The sequence below is a fragment of the Piliocolobus tephrosceles genome, chromosome 16 (genome assembly GCF_002776525.5).
Source record: "Piliocolobus tephrosceles isolate RC106 chromosome 16, ASM277652v3, whole genome shotgun sequence".
Taxonomy (NCBI): domain Eukaryota; kingdom Metazoa; phylum Chordata; class Mammalia; order Primates; family Cercopithecidae; genus Piliocolobus; species Piliocolobus tephrosceles.
Genome location: NC_045449.1, coordinates 53,008,003 through 53,028,526, shown reverse-complemented (window position 1 = coordinate 53,028,526; position 20,524 = coordinate 53,008,003). Strand labels below are relative to the sequence as shown.

General features: G+C 40.2%; 1 protein-coding gene across 5 annotated transcripts in view; it reads left to right on the top strand.

The window, feature by feature from the left end:
* The window catches only part of GPATCH8 (G-patch domain containing 8), a 112,368-nt gene that overhangs the window by 65,715 nt on the left and 26,129 nt on the right, over nt 1-20,524 (top strand). For 3 of the 5 annotated variants that reach the window (XM_023191452.2, XM_023191454.2, XM_023191453.2), the window contains 3 exons: nt 6,976-7,043; nt 8,312-8,398; nt 17,800-17,943. In XM_023191452.2, coding sequence (XP_023047220.1) covers nt 6,976-7,043; nt 8,312-8,398; nt 17,800-17,943 — 299 coding nt within the window. Of the gene's footprint in view, nt 1-4,793; nt 4,839-6,975; nt 7,044-8,311; nt 8,399-17,799; nt 17,944-20,524 lie in introns of all 5 variants that reach the window. The other 2 variants (XM_023191455.1, XM_023191456.1) reach the window with 1 other exon arrangement.

Sequence of the window (20,524 nt, the reverse complement as noted above, 5' to 3'; positions counted from 1 at the left end):
ATACAAAAATTAGCCAGATGTAGTGGCGGGCACAGCTGCTCAGGAGGCCTAGGCTCAAGAATGGCTTGAATCTGGACGCTGGAGTTTGCAGTGAGTGGAGATGGCACCACAGCACTCCAGCCTGTGTGACTTAGCAAGATCCTGTCTCCAAAAACAAGAAAAAAAAGTGGATTTTGTGACTTTTTGATGGCTTTTATATTTACTTGTACTTCATTAAGGTCAAGTCTTTAAAGACAACTTTAGATATCTTTAAAAGACAACTTCAGACATTTTTTAAAGCTTTTTTAACTGCTTATGCATTAGCTTCACTAATGTTCTGTTTTCTCTCATTCTCATGCTGAACTCAGCTGAAGTTCCAACTGCTGAGATTACTCTATTTTGCCTATTTATTGGTAATTCATGGAACATGGTGCTGCGGTGGTGGTGTTGGTTTTTTAAATTTTTTTTATTTTTTTCATCATCACTATATGCAGTGCCCAGAACAGTGCCTTGAATATAGTAGAAACTCCTCTCTCTCTCACTCTGTCAGTCGCGCGCTCTCTCTCTCTCTCCCCCCCTCTCTCTCCATATATATATAATTTTTTTTTTGTCTCTTTGAGACAGAGTTTCACTCTTGTTGCCCAGACTGGAGTGCAATGGTGCGATCTCAGCTTACTGCAACCTCCGCCTCCCGGTTCAAGCAATTCTCCTGCTTCAGCCTCCCGAGTAGCTGGGATTATAGGCATGCACCACCACGCTTGGCTAATTTTGTATTTTTAGTAGAGACAGGGTTTCACCATGTTGGTCAGGCTGGTCTTGAACTCCTGACCTCAGGTGATCCACCTGCCTCGGCCTCCCAAAGTGCTGGGATTACAGGCAGAGCCACCGTGCCTGGGCTTTTGTTTTGTTTTTTGGGGGGACAGAGTGTCGTTGTGTTGCCCAGGCTGGAGTGCAGTGGTGCAGTCTCGGCTAACTGCAACCTCTGCCTCCTGGGTTCAAGTGATTCTCCTGCCTCAGCCTCCTGAGTAGCTGGGATTACAAGTGCCCGTCACCACGCCTGGCTAATTTTTGTGTTTTTAGTAGAGATGGGGTTTCACCATGTTGGCCAGGCTCGTCTCGAACTCCTGCCTCAAGTGATCTGCCCGCCTCAGCCTCCCACAGTGCTGGGATTACAGGCGTGAGCCACTGTGCCTGGCCAAAACTCAATATTTGTTGTAAATATTTGTGTTGAATCTCTAAGGGGAAAAGCAGCAGAGATACATTGTGGTGTTCTTACATCTTACATTGTGGTATTCTTAACATCTGTTGACAATTCAACCAGTGTTTTAATCACTGTAGAAGCTTCTTCCTTTCTAATTTATTTCTGCAGGGAAATCATATGTCTTCTGTTTTCTGAAGTATGGCTGATGACTAGATTATGGTTGTCCTTTAATATGTTCTTCCCAGTTGTTCTATTCCTAGAGTTTGTCTCTTTAAAACTAGTGTTTCCCTGGGCCGGGCACAGTGGCTCACGCCTATAATCCCAGCACTTTGGGAGGCTGAAGTGGGCAGATCATGAGGTAAAGAGATAGAGACCATCCTGGCCAACATGGTGAAACCCCGTCTCTACTAAAAACACAAAATAATTAGCTGGGCGTGATGGCACACCTGTAGTCCCAGCTACTCAGGAGGCTGAGGCAGGACAATTGCTTAAACCCGGGAGGCGGAGGTTGCAGTGAGCCAAGATCGCCCCACTGCACTCCAGCCTGGGTGACAGAGGCGACACTCCCTCTCAAAAAAAAAAAAAAGTGTTTCCAGTCCAGATGCGGTGGCTCACGCCTGTAATCCCAGCACTGTGGGAGGCCAAGGCGGGTGGATCACGAGGTCAGGAGATCGAGACCATCTTGGCTAACACAGTGAAACCCCGTCTCTACTAAAAATATAAAAAATTAGCCGGGCGTGGTGGCGGGCGTCTGTAGTCCCAGCTACTGAGGCTGAGGCAGGAGAATGGCGTGAACCTGGGAGGCAGAGCTTGCAGTGAGCCGAGATTGCTCCACTGTACTCCAGCCTGGGTGACAGCAAAAGAACCGGCCAGGCGCGGTGACTCACGCCTGTAATCCCAGCACTTTGGGAGGCCGAGGCAGGCAGATCACGAGGTCAGGAGTTCGAGACCATCCTGGCTAACACGGTGAAACCCCATCTCTACTAAAAATACAAAAAAGTAGCCGGGTGTGGTGGCAGATGCCTGTAGTCCCAGCTACTCGGGAGGCTGAGGCAGGAGATGGCGTGAACCCGGGAGGCGGAGCTTGCAGTGAGCCCAGGTGGTGCCACTGCACTCCAGCCTGGGCAACACAGCAAGACTACCTCTCAAAAATAAATAAATAAAAATAAAAAAATTTAAAAAAGAGAGTTATTTCTCTGTAGTTTAAGTCTTTGGGACAGTTTTATAGATTGGTGTAGCCTTAACCATTTTAAAATCAAAACCGATTCCTGAGGGGTTGTTCTCAATAACAGGGTGGCTATGATAATCAGTGGATTTTTGTATTTGTATTCCCTCTTTAGTTATGTCATAATGCCTTCACATTTTAGCAAGACCTGCATATATATGAGAGCATTTAGGAATTTCTATTATTGCATAAGTAAACCTACCTTTTAAAATAGACAATAGGCTGATGTGCAGTTCACACCTGTAATCCCAGAGCTTTGGGAGGCTGAGGCAAGAGGATCACTTGAGCCTGAAAGGTGGAGATTGCAGTGAGCTGATCGAGGTACTGCAGCCTGAGCGACACTGTCTCTAGAAAATAAATTATGTAATTCTGGTTATGAAACATTTTCTAAGGTTTTGATTTAGAAAATATGAATATCAGTTGTTTTCCATCAGATTAATACATTGATATTGGCACATTCTTGATTTTGCATGTGTTTCCTTTCCCTTCCTCAGTTGGCCAAAGTACAGTAAGTGTCTATAGATCTCTTCCTGAGGAAGACAGTTTCTTTTAAGGAGATTATTTCGTGTTCTGGTTTAAGTTGCTTCCTTTGGAGTGAAACAAGCAACAAAAATGTTCTCACTAATTTAATATATTTTAGGCCAGGCGCGGTGGCTCAAGCCTGTAATCCCAGCACTTTGGGAGGCCGAGACGGGCGGATCACGAGGTCAGGAGATCGAGACCATCCTGGCGGTCAGGAGATCGAGACCATCCTGGCTAATACGGTGAAACCCCGTCTCTACTAAAAATACAAAAAACTAGCCGGGCGAGGTGGCGGGCGCCTGTAGTCCCAGCTACTCCGGAGGCTGAGGCAGGCGAATGGCGTAAACCCGGGAGGCGGAGCTTGCAGTGAGCTGAGATCCGGCCACTGCACTCCAGCCCGGGCGACAGAGCAAGACTCCGTCTCAAAAAAAATATATATATATATATATTTTTTTTTTAAATAATATTTGCTGTATTTTAAAAGAAACCAAGAAGTAGGGAACCTGGATTTTATTTTTAAAAGAAGTTGAGGCCAGGCGAGGTGGCTCACACCTGTAATCCCAGCACTTTGGGAGGCTGAGATGGGCGGATTACCTGAGGTCAGGAATGGAGAAGCCCCATCTTTACTAAAAATACAAAATTAGCCAGGCATGGTGGTGCATGCCTGTAGTCCCAGCTACTTGGGAGGCTGAGGCAGGAGAATCGCTTGAACCGGGAGGTAGAGGTTGTAGTGAGCCGAGATCACACCATTGCACTCCAGCCTGGGCAACAAGAGTGAAACGCCATCTCGGGGAAAAAAAAAAAAAAAGTTGAGTTTTCTAGCTAATACATATTAGCAGACACTCAATTGCTACCTACCTTTTAAGGTCATCACTACAAATTGGTATTCAGGTATTCTTAGTGATGTTCTTTAGGATTTATCATTGATAGCAACTGAATAAACTGAGGGGGTGTTTTGTTTTGTTTTTTAATGCTGCAGCGTCTTCCTGTATGTAGTGTTTGGTGTCTTTTCCCACTGGAATTTTTCCTTGGTCTGTAGCCTCTTTAATAATGTTAAGAAATTACTACTTGGCCCAGGCAATAATGTCACCTTCAAGATTGCTTTGAGAGTCATACTGTTTATTTTCTGTGAGTTAACTCTGAGTGGAGTAATATTAAATGTGACAGTTCTTTTGATGTCAGTTTCTCTAGAGCTCTCCTTCAAATATTGGTTTTGTTGTGTGCTGAAAGAAAGATATTGGCCAGCCTGGGAAGTCTTGGTTAACAGGAAGCAAAGTTCTGAGGAGAGCCACTTAAAGAGTTGTATTCATTCATAACAGAATTCAAATGCACAAAGTTCTCCAAGCACTGAAGATCTAAGATTATTTTCTAGACCTCTTAATTGTTTTATATATATATTTCTAGAGAAGTCTTGAGGATATCTCATCCATACTCTAAGCCTCCTAGAGTTCTTTTGGTGAAGTAAATGACTTGATTACTGTCCAGTTAGTTGATCTGATAGAGTCTTAGATGTAATTTCTTTTAAAAGTCCTACCTTGGGCCCTGAATACTAATTTACCAGAATGAATAGTTAAATGAAAGATTGGAAGCTAGAGCTAGTTCTCTTACTTGAAACTGATACCCTACCTCCTGCCTTGTTGAAGAGGGTGTTGTTCATGTTCTCAAGTAGCAGTAAAAATCTCACACCTTGGTCTGACCAGTATGAAAACAGTTGCTGTAGCACAAAATGTCCTTCCTCTGTCCCTGGCTGAGATTGGGGGAGGGACAAAGCCCAACTGTTACTTTACCCCATCCTGTCTGCCTGCTAGAAGGCCTGTTTCTTACCCTAATGGTTTCTGCCTAACAAATGGTGTTTCTTTTTTACAGCATTATGATCCTGGACTTGTTGTGGTGATGGTAATCTTAGCAGTGGTAATTTTTTATTTTCAGACTGAATTACTCCTTTTGTCATCAGTGCACCAATATGTTAGGCTTACTTTCTCTGTTGTAGCCTTCATCCTTCTGCTTGGTCTTTTTTCATTTTCCTTTCCTTTCCTTATGCAACTTGTCTGATCCCTGTTCATTAAAGGGTAATGTTAAGAAGGGATGTATCTGTTTGTGTTAGAACTGCCAATAAAATCAGTTAAAACATTAAATTCTAATACTGTCAAAACTTGATTTCCCCACAATGTAATGGGCACTAGCACTTGCTACTGCAATTTATAAATAAATTAAAACAAACTTTGACTGCCTTAGAAGGCAAAAGTACTAATGCAGAGTTTATAAACAGGGGTTTACAGAGGTAATGAATTTGTACCAAAACTTTCTTGATTCTTGCAAAACAAATTCTGACAGATCAAAAAAGATACCAAAATAAATTGCTTTGACATTTCTTTTTAATTCATTCATTGGACCATTTATTTTTACCAGTAAATCCCTGATTGAGACGTTATGAAAGTGATATTGCACCTAGGAAGTCATTTTTATAACCTGTCTTTAATTTGGTCCTTTTGCTAAAGATTGCAGTCACTGCTTATTTATTATACCATTGGGCATAAGGTAGTAATGCATTTTCATTTTGCTTTACTGGCAGTCTTTTAATTGTATCTAAAAGAAGGCTGTATTCTAGAAGTTTTTTTTGTTGTTCCTGACATGAGATGTTCTTTAACAGTTTGGGGTTTTTTTTGGTTTTTTGGGGTTTTTTTTTTTTTTTGGTTTTGCTGTGATAATTCTAATTCTCCCTATTTATTGTTTAAAAACAATAATAGGATATATAAGTAGTTAAACTTATGAATTTTTCATTCCATCTTAAAGGCAAAAATTAATTCCACAAATATAGAGCCACCGAATACAAGTGGTTGTGGTCGTTTTGAACATGGTTTCTTCTTTATTTTGCAGGACCAAAACCAGTCATGATCATGGCATTTATTTTTTTAAAAGTTTTTTTTGGGGATTGGGAGGGTAATGCCTCAGATTTAGCCTAAGAAAACTCCATTTTTAGCCCAAAGGTATAATATATTTATATATATGTGTGTATAACAACAACAACACAACCAAAAAAACCAATTGTTTACACCAGCCTGAGTGAAATGATGAGGGAAGTAAACATTGTGTTTTTTCACTAAAGGTGTACAACGGATAAGGTAAGTCCTCTTTTCAGTGGGCTTACATCACAATGAAAAGCGCAAGTTGTGATGTAAAACAGCTGTGGTAGTAAAGTGCTTGTCTGCCCCATTTTGCTTTGTTTGGCTGGTTATGAGTGGATTAAATATATATATATTTAAAAAAATTATCCAGCATAGATCAATTAGTTTAAAGTCAATTTTCTTCGCAACTAGTCCTTTTCACAGCTTACCAGTTACCCTCGTAGCCAGTGTTAAATCCACTCTAGGAAATGGGACTTTAGAGCACCAGATTAAAAGGAAAACTATTCTTTGTCTCTAAGGGCAACTAATTGTTTCTTTTTATTTAAACTTTTCACAGCCACATTAAGTTGTAAAGCATCTCCTTGTCTATGAGGAACATCAAAAAAAATTGTAAAACATCTTTTGAAAACAAATTCAACATACTGAGTTGTAATTATAAAGTTTTACTGCATCATGTTTGAAAATGTACTTTTTCTATTGAACCATGCCAGTTGAGTTTTGGTTTTTTGTTTTTTGTTTTTTTTAACTGGGTTAAAAAGTTGTGTAGGAGGGTATCAGTGACAGAGTGAAGTGATTTTTGATGGGAAGTTATTTGGGGATCTTAAAAGGAGTTTTTAAAGTTTTAAAATTTAAACCTCCTGGTGCCATTGCTTAAAAGTGCTTTGCATTACTTATTAATGTAATTTTGCCACAGTAATTTGAAGTTAATCCCAACTGGAAGGTCAGCCAAGATGGTTAGTTGGGTTTAAACTAGGAAAGGAAGGTCTTGAGTGTAAGCTGTGAGAATGGCTTGTGTTTGGTTCACTGTAGCTTTCTGGTCTCTGCACTCCAAGGCAAGATCTCTAACCACCCAAAACCCAATGTGTAAAATGAGCTGTTGGCTTGGCTTTGCACCTTACCTTGATTATGTGTTCCTGTTACAGGGAGAACAGATCCCATTCCAATCGTTGTCAAGTATGATGTCATGGGCATGGGTCGCATGGAAATGGAGGTAAATTGATCTCATTAACTCATAAGTTTTATGGGATATTTTGAAATAATACCAATTCCAAATTGAGATGTCTGTGCAAGAATACGTTTATCAGATGAAATGTAGTTTTAATATTTTTCTTTGGACAACTAAAAAATATATTTTACGTTTTCATTTAGTGCTACTTTTGAGACAAATAGAATATAAACAGTGCCCCTGTTTTAACTGGCACATAAAGAAGTTAAGTGATTTGCTGAGGGTTATACAGCAAGGCAATATCAGACTTAGATCCAGACCTTGGTGCTTGCTTCAGCAGGCAGTGTTGCTCAGCTCTTAAAATGTTGCTGTGATAAAAGCTTTGCCTTCTATAGAATTGGGTACAGCTGCCATCTGTAATACCTACTTTTCATTGCCTAAAATATCTTCTTCATTGACTCCTAATTCTTCTTCTTTTTTTTTTTTGAGATGGGGTTTCGCTCTTGTTGCCCAGGGTGGAGTGCAATGGCGCAGTCTCGGCTCACTGCAACCTCCGTCTCCCGGGTTCAAGAGATTCTCCTGTCTCAGCCTTCTGAGTAGCTGGGATTACAGGCGCATGACACCACGCCTGGCTAATTTTTGTATTTTTAGTAGAAACAGGGTTTCATCATATTGGTCAAGCTGGTCTTGAACTCCTGACCTCAGGTGATCCGTCCACCTCGGCCTCCCACAGTGCTGGGATTACAGGCCTGAGCCACCGTGCCCAAACTCAATGTTAATTTTCAAAGAATTAGGAGTCTCCAGGCACGGTGGCTCACGCCTGTAATCCCAGCTACAGGTAAGGAGTTTGAGACCAGCCTGACCAACATGGTGAAATCCCATCTTTACTGAAAATACAAAAAAATTAGCAGGGCATCGTGGCGGGCACCTGTAATCCCAGCTACTCGGGAGGCTGAGGTAGGAGAATCACTTGAACTCGCGAGGTGGAGGTTGCAGTGAGCCAAGATCTTGTTGCCTGGGCAACAAGAGTGAAACTCCATCTCAAAAAAAAAAGAAAGAAAGAAAAGAAAATTAACATGGAAGTGAAGTCTACTTTCAACAAATGTGCCTTTTGGAAACTACCAGCATGAAAGGATTAACAAACTATTTTGCATGTGATTTTCTCTGTGGGGTGACAGTAAAGCAAGCAGTAGCTGAGCAAAATACAATTTTTTTGGTTTTCAGATAATACTGTAGTTGTGCAAATAACTTTTTCATAGCTAATCTTGGGGATACTTTAGGAATTAAGTCTAATCATATCTATTTTTGTCAAGCTTGATTATGCTGAAGATGCTACCGAACGGCGCCGTGTCCTAGAAGTGGAAAAAGAAGACACAGAAGAGCTGAGACAAAAGTACAAGGTATTTAAACAGAGCTATTCATTGGAAGGTGGGGAGGTGCTCACTAAAGAAGAAAGAACTCAAATTTTGTTGAAAATTATCACTGTTGCTAACAGCATTTGTTTGACGTTTGGTGGTAATTAGTAGTAGATCTCAGATTTCTATTACATTCCTATTTATTGGCTCTGTAAAAACTATAGAGATAGTAATACCTACTTCGAAAGTGTGTTAGGAGGATTATATGAGTTAGTGTTTGAAAACACAATGCCTATTACATAGTAGGTAGTCAAGTAGTGGTAGCAGTAAAAACTGTTAAAAGTCCTTTGAGGCCAGACACAATGGCTGACACTTGTAACTCCAACACTCAGTAGAGACAGGGTTTCACCATGTTGGTCAGGCTGATCTCGAACTCCTGACCTTGTGATCCACCCGCCTTGACCTCCCAAAGTGCTGGGATTACAGGCATGAGCCACCACACCTGGCCTAATTTTTGTGTTTTTAGTAGAGATGGGGTTTCACCATGTTGGCCAGGCTGGTCTTGAACTCCTTGCCTCAGGTGATCTGCCTGCCACGGCTTCCCAGTTTGCTGGGATTTTAGGCATAAGTCACCGCGCTTGACCCCCTTTCTTGTTTTTGAATTTAGCTTAGCTATATATTAAATTTTTGTATGTTTTATTTTATCCAGAACTATAATATAACTTAACTCATCTTCTTTTCCTGCGCCTTTCTCCTTCCCCTTTTTCTTCTCCTGTCGTCTCTCTTTATTCACTCTTCAGCCTATTTACACTGACTTTAGCAGTTTTCACCAAACCACTTTATTCAAGGCCACCAAACACTTCTGTTTGCTAAATCCAATAAATCATTTATTTATTTAGTTTTTTTTTTTTTAATTTTTTTATTTTTTTTAAGACCGAGCCTGACTCTGTTGCCCAGGCAGTGGTGTGATCTAAGCTCATTGCTCCCGGGTTCAAGTGATTCTTGTGCCTCAGCCTCCAAGTAGCTGGGACTATAGGTATAAGCCACCACGGCCCGCTAATTTTTTCGAATTTTTAATAGAGATGGGGTTTCGCCATGTTGGCCAGGCTGGTCTTGAACTCCTCACCTCACGTGGTCTGCCTTCCTTGGCCTCCCAAAGTGTGGGGATTACAGGTGTGAGCCGCTGCTCCTGGCACACTCTTTCTTCTTTAAAACATTTTCGTTACTCTTGGTTTTGAAGAATTTTTACTTTCCTAGATTAGTCGCTTCTTATCTGTCTCGCTGCTTCTATGTAGATTCCTTTGTTGGCTGCTGTTTATTCTGCCTGAACTTCAGATACTGGAGTTCCTCAGCTTCAGACCTGGGCCCTCTTTTTCTGGCTACATTCTTTCTGTAGCCACAAGAATGGTCATGACACCATGTTTCATCATCTTTCACTTGTTTAAATTTTATCCTTTGGGTTTTAGCTTAAATATTACCTCATTATAGACCTTCCCTAATCAACTCATTTAAATAATTAACCACTCTGCCTTATTCTCTTGCAACAACCTCTCTTACAGTTTGTAATTATAAATTTTTATTCACTAATTTATATTCTGCTTACTGTACTAGTCAGAAAGGGCATTGAGGAGAGAGTATGTCTCTTTGTCTGCCAATATATATCCTGCAGCCAGCACAGTGTGTGGCACATAAGTACTCAATAAATATTAGTTGAATGAATAAATATTTTGAAATAATGGGAAAAGCCAGATTCATTTTATGTACTGTCTGAAATATAAACATTATAAAGAATATATTTTTATTTTTCAAGTAAAAGTTACACTGTCAAGTGAAAAATAAATGAAATACCTCAGTAATTCACAGCCTCATAAGATTATGCATAGTATTTTGAGATGCTCTCTCCCTCCTAATAGAATTATTTCTCAGTTGGGTGCAGTGGGTCACAGCTGTGCTTTGGGAGGATTGCTTGAGCCCAGGAGTTTGAGACCAGCCTGGGCAATGTAGCAAGAATCTGTCTCTACAAAAAGAAAAAAGAAAAAAAATAGCTAGGTGTTGGTGGTGCATGCCTATAAATCCCAGCTACTTAGGGAAGCTGAGTTGGAAGGATCACTTGGGCCCAGAAGTTGAGGACTGCAGTGACCTATGATCACACCACTGCACTGCAGCCTGGGCAAGAGCAAGAATTACTTTACCCATTTTATTGATCAAAATATTTACTCTGGGCCAGGCGCAGTGGCTCAAGCCTGTAATCCCAGCACTTTGGGAGGCCGAGACGGGCGGATCACAAGGTCAAGAGATCAAGACCATCCTGGCTAACATGGTGAAGCCCCGTCTCTACTAAAAAATACAAAAAAACTAGCCGGGCGAGGTGGCGGGCGCCTGTAGTCCCAGCTACTTGGGAGGCTGAGGCAGGAGAATGGCGTAAACCCGGGAGGCGGAGCTTGCAGTGAGCTGAGATCCGGCCACTGCACCCCAGCCTGGGCGACAGAGCAAGACTCTGTCTCAAAAAAAAAAAAAAAAAAAAATTTACTCTGAAACGCTGTCAGCTCTGAACTACACTATTTCTAAAATCTTAAATGTCCTATTATCTGACCATGACCTTTTTTCCTTCCTGCTGTCACTCCTTTATTCTCCTATATTTTTTCTTCAACTTCACATGACTTTGGAAGCTTGACTTTAGTAACTTAGCTCCTCCTTAGTTTGTACTTTTCCCCTCCAGCACCACACACTCAAGTTTACCTCTCACAGCACTTTAATCCCAACTCCCTTTCCTCCTAGTCATTTTGTCATATGTACTCACCAAAAGCCTATCCCATCAGTACAAAATGCATTACTTGTGTTCATTTCTATACCCTTTCTGCCAACCTCACTGGGCACTCAGAGCTGCCAATTAATCCTCTCGTGTTATCTCCCTCTTAATCCTCTCAGCTGTCATTCTCAAACATTGGCACTCAGCCTTCATCTTTACTTAACTATCCTTTTCGTATCTCTGTCTTCCTGTATGTTTTTAGTTAAGAAAGAGAATTTGGACCATCAGGTAGTAATGCCTTCATCTACATCTACATATAGTATCCTACATCAAACCAGGGTTCACCTGCTCTCATACTTAAATGTTTCTCTTTTGTTTCACCATCTGTCAAATGATAATTTGTACCTACATCTGAATTCTGGATCCTAACTCTCCCTGTCTTATCAAGAACCTTCCACTTCTTTCCTGTATTGGCAACCTTTCTCTTTCTTTTCCTATCAACAGTAAACAAACTTGAACATTTGTTGAGAGAGGGAATCCTAAAATTTAAAAAAGCAAAACCAAAAACCACTCTGATTTACTCTCCATATAGCTACCATCTTCTCTTTTTACTTGTCTTTAGAACCAAAATTCTTAGTCACTACTCTGCTTCCTTTTCATCACTCATCTCTAATTTTATAGAGATGGGAACTCACTCTGTTGTCCATGCTGGAGTTCTGTGGTGCTATCATAGCTCACTACAGCGTTAAACTCCTGGGCTCATAAAATCTTCCCACCTCAGCCTCCCAAGTAACCGAGACTATAGATGTGCACCACCATGCCTGGCTAATTTTTTTTTTTAAAGAGATAGGGTCCCACTGTGTTGCCAAGGCTGGTCTCAAACTCCTGGCCTCAAGTGATCCCCCTACCTCAGCCTCCCATTTTTATTTTTTAATTTTCATTTTTATCAAAGTTATACTTGTACATAATCTTAGAGCCAAATAGCTTTATCAGACTTTTAAAAGAAAAAACAAAAACTGCAGTGTCATTTGACATTCTTATTTTATTAAATAGTTTTAATGTGTGAGATATATAAAAAAAACTATAAGCCCTTAGGTATCTTCTATTCAATTTAAGAAAAAGAGCGCTATCAATGACTTCATAATCCCATCCCATTTCTTTTTCCTTTAGAGATAAACACTATTCTGAATTTTGTGTTTTTCACCTTTTTTTTTTTTTTTTTCTTTTTGAGACAGAGCCTTGTTCTGTCACCCAGGCTGGAGTGCAATGGCATGATCTCAGCTCACTGCAACCTTTGCCTCCTGGGTTCAAGCAATTCTCCTGCCCCAGCCTCCTGAGTAACTGGGATTACAGGTGTGCACCATCACACCCAGCTAATTATTTTTGTATTTTTAGTGGAGACAGGTTCCGCCATGTTGGCCGGGCTGGTCTAGAACTCCTGACCTCAAGTGATCTGCCCGCCTCAGCCTCCCAAAATGCTGGGATTACAGGTGTGAGCCATTGTGCCTGGCCCCTTCACAATTTTTTTTGGTAAAATTGTTGAGATAAAATTCACATAACATAAATTTACCATTGTAATCATTTTAAGAAATACTGCAATTTAATGATTTTTAGCTTATTTACAGTGTTGTAAAATTATCACCACTGTGGCCAGTGTGGTGGCTCACACCTGTAATCCCAGCACTTTGGGAGGCCAAAGTGGGCGGATCACTTGAGGTCAGGAGTTCCAGACCAGCCTGGCCAAAATGGTGAAACCCCTTCTCTACTAAAAATACAAAAACAAAAAAATAAAATGCTGGGTGTGGTGTCACGCACCTGTGATGCAAGCTACTCAGCAGGCTGAGGCAGGAGAATCACTGGAACCCAGGAGGTGGAGGTTGTAGTGAGCCGAGATCACACCACTGCATTCCAGCCTGGGCGACAGGCAGAGTGAGACTCCATCTCAAAAAAAGAAATGCAAGAGTGAACATTCCTGTCTTCTTTCTGATCTTAATAGAGAAGCTTTCAGTCTTTCACCATTATGATGTTAGCTGGGGTTTTTTTGTTTTTATCAGGTTGAGGAAATTCCTAGTTTCTAGAAATTCCTACTTTGTTTAGTGTTTTTACCATGGAAGAGGGTGTTGGATTTTGTCAAATGCTTATTTTGCATCTATTGAGATAATCTTGTGGGTTTTTTCCTTTTATATTCTGTTATTAATCATGGTGTATTACATTGTAATGGTGTATTACATTGATTGATTTTCGTATGTTGAACCAACATTGAGTTCCTGGGATAAATCCCACTTCGCCTTTTAATATGCTGTTGAATTTGGTTTGCTAGCATTTTGTTGAGCAGTTTTGCATCTGTACACAGAAAAGATATTAGTCTGTAGTTATCTTGTAATGTCTTTGTATCAGGGTAACACTCAGAATAAATTAGGAAGTTTTCCTCTTCTATTTTCCCTTGCATTTAAAAATGTTTTTTTAATGTGTTTTGTATCCTAAACATGTATTGTTTGGTTTTATGTAGTGGATGGGTGGGTGGGTTGGTTGGTTAGTTGGTTTTGAGACAGTCTTGCTCTGTCACAAAGCCTGTAGAGCCTGGCCTCTACAAGTACAAGTGCTTTTTTTTTTTTTGCAATTGAGATGGAGTCTCACTGTGTCACCCAGGCCAGAGTGCAATGGTGCGTACTCGGCCCATTGCAACCTCCACCACCCAGATTCAACTGATTCTCGTGCCTCAACCTCCTGAGTAGCTGGGATTACTGGTGCCCACCATCATGCCTGGCTGATTTTTGTATTTTTATTAGAGGTGGGGTTTCATCACGTTGGTCAGGCTGGTCTCAAACTCCTGACCACAGGTGATCCACCCGCCTTGGCCTCCCAAAGTGCTGGGATTACAGGAGTGAGCCACCGTGCCCGGCCTACGAGTACTTTTTGAAGGACTTCCTCAGCCTTCCAAGTAACTGGGACTACAGGCATACACCACCACGCCTAGCTAATTTTTTGTATTTTTGGTAAAGATGGGGTTTCGCCATGTTGCCCAGGCTGGTTTCAAACTCTTGAGCTCAGGCGATCTGCCTGCCTTGTCCTCCCAAGGTGCTGGAATTACAGACATGAGCTACCACGCCTGGCCTATTTTATTTTTTTAATTATTTTGTGGTCTCAACGTGGGAAATAAATGGATGGATGGATGGATGGATGGATGGATGGATGGATGGATGGATGGATGGATATAGGATGGATTATATTTGTGTTGTTCTAGTTACCTTTATAACTTAATAAAATTATCCATGTTTAAGTGTCCGTTATTTTCATACTGTAAGCAATAAAAATCTAACTTGTTTTCTCTTCTTTCCTCTTCCATTTTAAAAACTCTGTCATATAATATTAATAAGTAAAATAGCCATTCTTAGTATATGACTTCATACCATTTAATATATTATGTACCATACTTCTATTACTTGATAATTTTCATGTTTTGTAAAGTTCTTTTAACTTCTATTGAGTTTGCAGCAATAAGCAAACTCAAATTCCTATTTACTTCTGCTTGCCCAAGTTTTTTATTTATTTTTTATTTATTCGTATTTTTATTTTTTTTATTTTATTTTTTTATTATTCGTATCATTTCTATTTTCTGACAGCATATAACATACATAGTTATATGTATTTGCTATAGTTATATCTATATACTTTAGTAGCCCTATTTCTTTTAATCTTAGTTATAGGAGTAAATGGTTTTGAAGCCAGTTCTTTTCCTGAGTTTTTTCTATTATTTCTGAAGTTTGTACCTTATTAACTTATTTAAACATAGTTGTGCAAACAATATTTCTTGAATTATTTATATACATATGTATTTTATATATAAACATAAGCCTATAAAAATAATTTACATCCAGCCTGGGCACCATGATGAAACCCTGTCTCTACGAAAAATACAAATATTAGCCAGGCACGGTGGCATGCCTCTATGGTCCTAGCAACTCAGAAGGCCAAGGTGGGAGGATTAATTGAGCCCAGGAGATTGAAGCTCCTGTGAACTATAATTGCACTCCAGTCTGGCCAATAGAGCAAGACGCTGTCTCAAAAAAATAAGAATAGTAATATTAATTTAGGCAATTACAACTTATAATTATCAACTTATGTATATGTGTGTATATATGTACACATACATATAACTCCATATATACATGTGTGTATCCCCTATATTTGAAAGATACATGTAAAATCCTAAGTTAATTATTTCCTTAGATATCTTATAGTATTTATTGTACCACTGTCTTCTGGAATTGAAAGAGAGAGAGAGAGAGAGTGTGTGTGTGTGTGTGTGTGTGTGTGTGTGTGTGTGTGTGTGTGTGTGTGTGTGTGTGTTGAAGAGATCAAAGGCTGGCCTGATCTTCCCCTCCTTGATTGTTTTTGCATAGCTGCTGAAAGGAGTCTGTCTTTAAGATTCAATAACTTTACTACACTATTGATTGTCACTGACTGTTCTGGGACCATTTTCATTGTCGCACTGTGTGCCCTTTCTTGTCCTGTGTAGTTGAGTGGATCTTCCTTTAGTGAGCATGTGTTGATAGGCTTTTTTTTCTTTTTTTGAGACAAGTTCTCACTCTGTCACCTAGGTTGGAGTGAAGTGGTGCAATCTTGGCTCACTGCAGCCTCCACCTCCCAGGCTCAAGTGATCCTCCCACCTCAGCCTTTCAAGTAGCTGGGACCAAAGGCAAATGACACCACCTCAGCCTTTCAAGTAGCTGGGACCAAAGGCAAATGCTGGGACCAAAAGAAAATGTTTTGTATTTTTGATAGAGCCGGGGTTTCACTATGTTGCCCAGGCTGGTCTTGAACTCCTTAGCTCAAGCCATCTACCTGCCTCGGCCTCCCAAAGTGCTGGGACTACAGGCGTGAGCCACCACACCCGGCCTCAGCCTTTTCTTAGATCTGCCACAATTGGGCAGAATTTTTTGCTTTTTTCTATGTGCATTCTTTGTACTGCATGTTTCCGCATCCCCGCTAACCCAAGTTCATCCCTTTGTTCTTCGCAGATCTCAGAAATTCTTGATGAGTGCAAGAGATGTAGGTATATTCACTTCAGAGGATCCTTTTATGTACAGGATACATGTTTTACTATTTTCTGAAATTGCCACCTTTGGCTTTTTTGATATTGCTTAACTTTGCCTTGTGTGGCTTCTACTACATTTCCCTCATTCGGATTCTATAAAGAGTTTAACTTTCCTTCTGCATGTTTTTCATTCTCCAGATCATACCTATTGCCCAGTTCTTCTGAATGCTGTTGGTCAGGTTTTTTTAATTCATAATTTTGTTTTTATAATACCCAAGAAGAAAATCAAAGCTGTTTACCTATACTGCTACATTCATACCAGGAACTCTAGTTTTGTTGCTTAAATTTGCAGCCACGTTTGGTGGCTGACACCTGTAATGTCAGCACTTTGGGAAGCCAAGGTGGGAGGATCACTTGAGCCCAGGAGTTCGTGACCAGCTTTGACAGCATAGTGAGACCTCGTCTCTACAAAAAATACAAAAGTTAGCTAGGTTTGCTGGTAAACGCCCAGACACTTGGGAGGCTGAGGTGGGAAGATTGCTTGAGCCCAGTAGGTGGAAACTGCAGTGAGCCATGAACTGCACTGCACTCTAGCCTGGGCAAAAAAGCCGCAAGTTGTTTAACAGCCAGACAACATGAAACTGTCCGGAACTCTCAAAGAAAATTAATGTGAACAATTAGATAGAGCAAAAATAACAATGTGCTATACATACTCACTTTTCAGTTTTAATAAGTCTATCCAAATTAGTTCAGTACAGAAAATACAACCTTTTTTGCTTACTGATTTAGTAGCTCTTGTGGGAGATGATAGAGCTGCTTTGAAATTGTAGATACAGTCTTTGAGAAAAGACTTATCTTTTTTAGGTCAATCTGCTAGAAGGAGTTGCTCATTCTGAAAGTAATGCATCTACCCTGCTCTAAAAGTCAAGCAAGTAGTCACTTAGCATTCCTCTCCCTTTCTCATCCTTCTGTGCGACATTAGCAAATGAATATACTCAACTTGCTTTGAGGTATCTTTTTCTCTTTTTTTCTTTCTGAGATGTCTTTTGATATCTAGTTTTTAAGTGAAACTGCTGAGGCAAATTGGATTGCCTTTTAGTCAGTCACACAGTTTTTTGTTGTTGTTGTTTTTCTCCAAACTCCTCTCACTTGTAAGAGTCCCACAGTTTTAAATCTCGCTAAGACTAGCAGATAACACATATCTGTGGGTTGGCTTTCCAAGCAGTGCAGCTTATATGTAGAATGACCATAGAATATTTAACTCCATCATTGGCTACAGACTCAGGTAATGCTTTTTGCCTTAGTGTCTAAAAACTAGAATATTAATACAGGTTTTGTATCCCTTATCCAAAATGCTTGAGACCAAAGGTATTTCAGATTTCAGAGTTTTTGGGAGTTTTGGAATATTTGCATTACACTTATCAATTGAGCATCCTTAGTCCTTTTAAACATTTGTTTATTTGAAGACAGTTGTTAGTGCGATGACACACGAATTTACCCACCAAAGTACCACTTGTGTTTCATCCAGCTTTTACTGGTACCACTAAATATTATGAAAAGCCCTTTTTTGTCTTCTCAGATGACTATTTTCTTTATAACATTCACTTAAAGTTTTACCAAGTTCATTTTTTGTTTCTTTGTATTTCGTGGTTCTTGCAGGATTATGTTGACAAAGAGAAGGCAATTGCCAAAGCCTTGGAAGACCTCAGAGCCAACTTTTACTGTGAACTCTGTGATAAGCAATATCAGAAACATCAGGAATTCGATAACCATATCAACTCCTATGATCATGCACACAAGCAGGTGAGTTGTAGTTACTTGCAAACAGAGAAGAAGGTACCTATCTGTTGTTACAACAATTGAGTTTTATGAGTATACCCCCAAAAACTTGGTGTCTGTAATTTCTTGTGTCTGCCAATCTTTATGTGCAGTCATCCACCACACTTTGTTTTTTCAATGGCAGAAATCCTGGCATAGACACCCCCTCCAGCCCACCACTCCCACATATACACTATTTGACGAATTGTGTTTTGTAAATCTTATATATAATGTTTTTGCCTTTTATTAATTTATAAGTTTTTATTTAATTTTGTAATTCAGCTGAGGGTCACTGGGAGCTTTGTTTCCATTTCTTCTCTTTTCCTAACGTGTTAAACTTTGAAGAGTTATTCAGCAGACTGTGTTATTTTCAACTTCCCTACATTAGAGTTCATGTTTATTGGCTACTATTTTCTATTATTAAGTCATTTTGTTATTCAGTATACCTTGGAAGTTAGATAAATTTTGAGAAGGAAAATAAAATTAGATGCTCTCTTAACTTTAACAAAAAACTCTGATGCTGCATGTTGAAGAGCTGATAAATGAATTACACTTTCTTTGCAGTCTTCGCCCCCCGGCTGCCACCTCATCATTTTAGAAGAGAAAATTGTATTTAACTAGTTACTGGTGTACAGAAGAAGGCAAAACCCTGGGAGAGTTTAGAAGGGGAAAATAAATTGTTACACCTATAGGACAGTTCTGGCTTATTAAAGAATTTCAAGCCGTTTGATCTTGGGTGACTTTAACATAACCACTAGGTCTTTGGGGGGTGCAATAGTTGTATTTGTTAAACTTGTAAATATATGAACATTGGAATGATATCTCTTAAGCTGGACTTGTTGAACTAAGATTTTTTTTAACCTTCATCTTCCAGCCAACCATAAGATTTCAGTGCACAGGTAAAAGGCAATCTTTGACCAAGTCTTATTCTTTCTAGAACGGGGAGAAATTGTAAGCTGGTTGTGGTATTATATTTTTTTTGGAACAGTCTCCCACATTTAGCCATACCTAACCAATTTAAGATTCTTCCACTAATGAACTTATATTCAAGACGGCTTTTCAACTCACTACACACCTTGGACATTCTTTTTTTTTTTTTTTTTTTTTTTTGAGACGGAGTTTTGCTCTTTCGCCCACGCTGGAATGCAGTGGGATTACAGGTGTGAGCCACAACTCCCGGCCGTGAATGTTCTCTTAATATATTGTCAGCTTTGCTTGATTCGAAGAAGAGAAATTTACAGAGCATATATATAGAGACAAGCTGTATTGGCAGTTAGTGTTTTACTCTTTCAAAGACTCGTTTTTCAGGAAAGAAAAGTGCAACAGTGAATACTTCTATCCAGGACCTTTTCCAGTTTTTCAATCTATTTATAATTTAAAAATTTCAGGCCAGGCACGGCTATTCACACCTGTAATCGCAGCACTTTGCAAAGCCAGGGCAGGAGGATCACTTGACCCCAGGAGTTCAAGACCACCCTGAGTAATGTATAAGACCTGCCTCCCAATCTAAGCTAATTACAAAAAATGTAATTAGCTGGGTGTGGTGGCACATGTCTGTGATCCCAGCTACTCCGGAGGCTGAGGTGTTAGAATGGCTTGAGCCCAAGAGTTTGAGGTTACAGTGGCCATGATCATGCCACTTGCACTTCACACTGGGCAACAGAGCAAGACCTTGTCTCAAAAAAACAAAATAAATAAAAAACTCTTTCAGGTTATTTTTATTTAATTAAGACATTTAGTATCTAAGTATATACCCAAGTTTTGGGGCTCTTGAGAATTTTTTCAATCAAGAAATATCTGATATATTAACAGAAAAGATACTTTAGGCAGAAAAAGGACATTTAGAAAGGTTAGGCCAGGTGCAGTGGCTCACGCCTATAATCCCAGCACTTTGGGAGGCCGGGGTGGACAGAATCACATGAGGCCAGTTCAAGACTAGCCTGACCAACATACCAAAACCCTGTCTCTACTAAAACTACAAAAATTAGCCGGACATGGTGGTACACGCCTGTAATCTCAGCTACTTCGGGGTTCGAGGCACGAGAATTGCCTGAACCTGGGAGGCGGATTTTGCGGTGAAGCAAGATCATGCCACTGCACTCCAGCCTGGGTGACAGAGCAGGACCCTGTCTCAAAAAAAAAAAGAAAGAAAGAAAGGATACACACTAGTTGATGACTTCAGAGTCAAGTTTTAACTAGAAAAAAGGCCAGGTGCGGTGGCTCGCACCTGTAATCCCAACACTTTGGGAAGCTGAGGTAGAGTTCACCTGAGGTCAGGAGTTCGAGACGAGCCTGGCCAACATGGCGAAACTCTGTCTCCACTGAAAATACAAAAAAATTAGCAGGGCATCTTGGCAGACACCTGTAATCCCAGCTACTCAGGAGGCTGAGGCAAGAGAATCACTTGAACCCAGGATTCGTGCCACTGTACTGCAGCCTGGGTGACAGAGCGAGACTCCGTCTCAAAAAAAGAAAAAAAAAAAAAGGTTTTTTTTGTTCGTTTTTCTTGAAATGGAGTTTCACTCTTGTTGCCCAGGCTGAAGTGCAATGGTGTGATCTCGGCTCA